At 50.9% G+C, this 4,051-nt stretch overlaps 2 protein-coding genes across 4 annotated transcripts in view; one reads left to right on the top strand and one right to left on the bottom strand.

Moving 5' to 3' along the window:
* The window catches only part of LOC114070681 (THUMP domain-containing protein 2-like), a gene marked incomplete at its 3' end in the record, with an annotated part of 5,856 nt that extends 2,954 nt beyond the window's left edge, over window positions 1–2,902 (bottom strand). Inside the window, exons 1-4 of the mRNA XM_027908215.1 lie at window positions 2,876–2,902; window positions 2,657–2,743; window positions 2,350–2,482; window positions 710–1,125 (exon numbers count right to left, since the gene is read on the bottom strand). Coding sequence (XP_027764016.1) covers window positions 710–1,125; window positions 2,350–2,482; window positions 2,657–2,743; window positions 2,876–2,887 — 648 coding nt within the window. The remainder of the gene's footprint in view (window positions 1–709; window positions 1,126–2,349; window positions 2,483–2,656; window positions 2,744–2,875) is intronic.
* Window positions 2,903–3,263: 361 nt separating this feature from the next.
* The window catches only part of MAPK15 (mitogen-activated protein kinase 15), a 17,213-nt gene continuing 16,425 nt past the window's right edge, over window positions 3,264–4,051 (top strand). For all 3 annotated transcript variants that reach the window (XR_003573954.1, XR_003573955.1, XM_027908213.1), the window contains exon 1: window positions 3,264–3,371. Coding sequence is in view for 1 of the 3 variants with exons in the window: in XM_027908213.1 (XP_027764014.1) it covers window positions 3,303–3,371 (69 nt within the window). In the remaining 2 variants the exon portion in view is untranslated. The remainder of the gene's footprint in view (window positions 3,372–4,051) is intronic.

The raw sequence follows: 4,051 nt of genomic DNA, 5'->3' as shown, positions 1-4,051 counted from the left end.
GTGAGGGAGGCTGGAGATCAAGCCCTGCCCAAGTCACAACAGAAGTTGCCACCGCCTCAGAATTCTAAAACGCACGCACAAAATATTTCCCAAGGCTCTAAACCAGATTACTCAACAGAAAACCTGTGAATGCACAGCTGTAACTCACAATTTTAATGCTTTCCTTACCTCTAGAAAGCTCTGACTACCTTCAGAGTATGAGAGTTCAAACTCACAAATTTGTTGGGAGGCTCATGTGTCCCCCCTCTAGTGGTACTAGATAGTACTAAAGGTATTAGTTTTAGGAGGAAAAAAAAAAAAATCTAACTACTGTTAGCTTCAAGTAAGAAAGAGGTGCGAGTTCTGGCTTTTGGCCCTTCTTCTACACTGCCTGCCACAACTGAGAGGAGTCTAGCTCCACAGTTCTTACAATGGCCCTTTAAGCAGCTGTAAACTCATCTGACCACTCCTCAGCCTCCAGAGGCCCCAGCTACCTCAACCTTGTACCTTTGCTTATTCTCAATAAAAGGCTTTGATCTGAAAAACGTTCAGGACAGTAGCGCCCAGAAATTAACAACAGCCTTTGTATTTCCACTTGTTTGAGGAAAACGCAGGTTAAGGGCTTTTTGAGAAAATACAAACAAAGGCTTACGTCAGTTTGTTATTATTCTAGAACATGACTCTGTTCACCTTCGCTAAATTCTTTTAAAACACAGACACTTCAGCATACCTGTGAAGTCAGTTTTTTGGCAATTGCTCCACTGCAACGACAAGACACTCTGAAGCTGAAGCTAAGCTGTTCATTTGCAGTATGATTCTCTCTACTGTCTTTGGAAGGATCTTCTGAGGAAGTGTTGCTCTCAGTCCAACACTCCTGATCACTGATTCTCTCTGGCATCACACACCTCTCTCCAGCTTCCACCTGACATTCCTCAGACATCACCTCTCTCTCGTGTTCTGTTTTCTGCCTTTTACTTGCAGAATTTGTCTCTTCCTCTGACTTTCTCTTCAGAGCCAATGGGTTTTCTCGAGCGGCATCACCTTTTTTCCCCTCATATCCATGAAGGTTTCTCCAAACAGAGATAATATCCAACCAATATTTCGGTTCCTCAATCACAAGGCTTTTAATCTCATGCAGCATTTTCCCTGGAAGAAAAAAAAAGCAGTTTTGTGCTAAGTAGTTCAGTCTCAGCATTTGATTTTCCTACAGACTGAGAACGGCTGTTAACAGAGACTGCGTTCAGACTTCCTTAATGTGTGAATCCAGGAGCCAGCAACAAACACCACAGGCACAGTTGAGCTCTCAGCACTCACCTGTCCACCAGCAGACACACTCCGATTAAAAGCTCTGCACAAACAAGATTTATTCACGCAAGGGATGAATTCTGTACAAAAACTCAACAGCTCTAGAAAACCACACCACCTCTGAGAGTCATTCCCAGCAGGAACAGAGGGCCAGCCTACCACGTCATCTTCCCCAGAGAGCACTTAGTCTAGGATTAAGAGATGTATGACACTTTCCAGGATTGAAAGACAGATATAAACATGAATTACTTTGATTCGGCTCAGGCAAGAAGCCACATATTTATTCTTTCAGAAAGGAAGTCCCTCCTTACATTCATCAACCTGCCTTCAATCCTGCAACACACACTTAGGCTTACACATGTGGGCAGTCCTCCTGAGCTACTACAAGAGAGACACGAGCAATACAGAATTCAATTCACCTAAACACCTCAAACCTGCTCACGATGAAAAAAAAAAAAAAAAAAAAAAAAAAAAAAAAAAAAAAAAAAAAAAGAAAGTTTTCCTAGTTCTCACTCAAAATTTTAGAATCTCAAATTTGATCCTCAAAGCTGAAGGATATTAGCGATCTGTGATCTCCCAAACAGAAACCCACCGGCAGGCAGATATCAATTCATCTAACTTGAAATTCTTACTCTACACTGACAGAGTATGTGACCCAAGTAGCTGACATTTACAAGGAACCTGTGCATTGAACAAGTGACATAGGATATAGGCCTGGATCCACTCTAACAGAAAATGAGTTATTGTTAAAATGAACACAAGGGATCCAGAACTGGACTTTGGGTGAGGTGTTTGTTCTTTTCTTTTATGGGAGCGGTCGGGGTAGGGGCGGTTCTTATACATTCAGCGCCATCAGAATGTAGTCTGGAAAGTATCCATTGAAAATAATTTAAAAGCCCTTTTCAGGTGAAAAAAGACACTGAGCGGAAGACACTTCAGAATCGATTACTGTCGATTAGAACTACCAGTAAAAAGAACTACCAGCCACCAGTAAAAAGATAAACACCTAAAATACAAGTTTTACTACTAGGGCTCGAACTGCGGGTTCCCGTTCCCGCACCGTACCTTTGCTCCCAGACACTGTCAGCGGGCTGTGCTTCTTCAGCAGCAGGAACAGCCGCTCCCCCGACCGCAGCTTCCTCAGCTCGCCCGGCCCCGCCGCCGCGCTGAAAAACACCTTTCCCGAGACGCAGTCCACCTGCGGAGAGAGCACGGGAGCTGAGGGTGAGCCCCTCGGGTGGCGGTGGGACGCGGCTCCCCCGGCCCGCGGTGCAGAGGCCCCTCCGACCGCCCCCGGGTCGGGCGCCGCGGGGCACTGTCCCCGGCTGGACCGCCCCGCTCGGCTGGGCACGGGCTCCAGCTCCCCGCTCACCTCCGTGGCGCCGAGCCGCGCCCGCACCTCCCGAGCGAGGAAGGGCTCCAGCCCCCGGCCCGCCGTGCAGAAGTACCGCCCGGGCCCGCACGGCGACACCTCGGGCCGCCCGGGCCCACACGGCGACATCTCGGCCCCACACGGCGACACCTCGGGCCGCCCGGGCCCACCCGGCGACATATCGGGCCCACACGGCGACACCTCGGGCCGCCCGGCCCCACACGGCGACATCTCGGGCCGCCCGGGCCTGCCCGCCGGAGCCTCCCCACTGGCGGTATCCCAGGCCCGGCCCAACAGGCCTCCCCCCAGGGGCGGTGCCCCGGCAGCGGATTTAAACACGCCTGGTCTTTTTTTAAATTTTTCTTCCTTTTTTTTTTTCTGACTTAAGTATTTTACGAATATTCACGGTCCCTTCAAGAAATTAGTTTGTCTTTATTGCACCCTCCCTTGTCTCTCTCTCTCTCTCTGCCCCCCACACGTCGCGGGGGCCGCCGTGCCCGTTAACCGGAAGTGACGCCATGTTGCCCTCCCCGCCCCCGCGCGGGGCGAGGGCGCCGCCCGGCGGCCGCCCGCGGGGGCGCTGCGCGTGCGCGGGGGCGCGCGGCGCCGTTTCCATGGCAGCGGCGGCCAACAGGGAGGCGCCGCCATGAGCCCGCCTGAGGTGGAGCCGCTCGTGTGCCAGAAGTACGAGATCAAGAGGCGGCTGGGCAAGGGGGTGAGTGCCCGCCGGCCCATGGCAACTGGGGGGAAGGGGAGGAGGGGGTTGGGGTACGACCGTGGGAGCTCGTCGGTCCCGTGAGGAGTTCAGAGCCCTGTGTGAGCTCCAGGTGGCCCGGGGAGCTGAGGGGGCCCGAGGCGAGTTCAGGTGCCCGTGGGAGCTCAGGTAACCTGTCTGGAGCTCAGGACTCCGTGGGAGATGCAGGTGACCCAGGGGAGCTCGGGAGGGAGGGGAATGGGGGCTCTGGGGTAAGTGGTAAAATGGATTCGAGCCTCAAAGTGCATTCTCTCTGTGCCTGCCAAATCCTTCTGCATTTCCTGTAACCCTCTCACTTCGCACATCGTGCTGCATCATGTCTTTTGCATGAAAAGTATTACTATACATGAGCCAGTGGTAATTTCTAAGGTATTTCTCCTCAGACAGTCTCCAAACCCTCCTCAATTATCTGCGTTCCTATTCTGGCAGCTCTTTGTCGTCGATTAGTTGCATCGATATGAGTGTTTAAGTATTTCGTGTGCAATTACGAGGGGTCTCTACCACAAGTGAGACTGAACAATCACCATTTGCAAGTATCACAGTCATCCAGAACAAGGAAAACTCTGGTAGAAGTTCCCATTCCCCTAATAGATAATACAGTTTTTAATTAAAAAAAAAAAAAAAAAAAAAAAAAAAAAAAA

This window comes from Empidonax traillii, unplaced genomic scaffold (assembly GCF_003031625.1).
Source record: "Empidonax traillii isolate 1590-97213 ecotype Southwest subspecies unplaced genomic scaffold, ASM303162v1 scaffold1657:size115891, whole genome shotgun sequence".
Lineage (NCBI taxonomy): Eukaryota > Metazoa > Chordata > Aves > Passeriformes > Tyrannidae > Empidonax > Empidonax traillii.
This window is presented reverse-complemented; position numbering and strand designations above follow the sequence as displayed.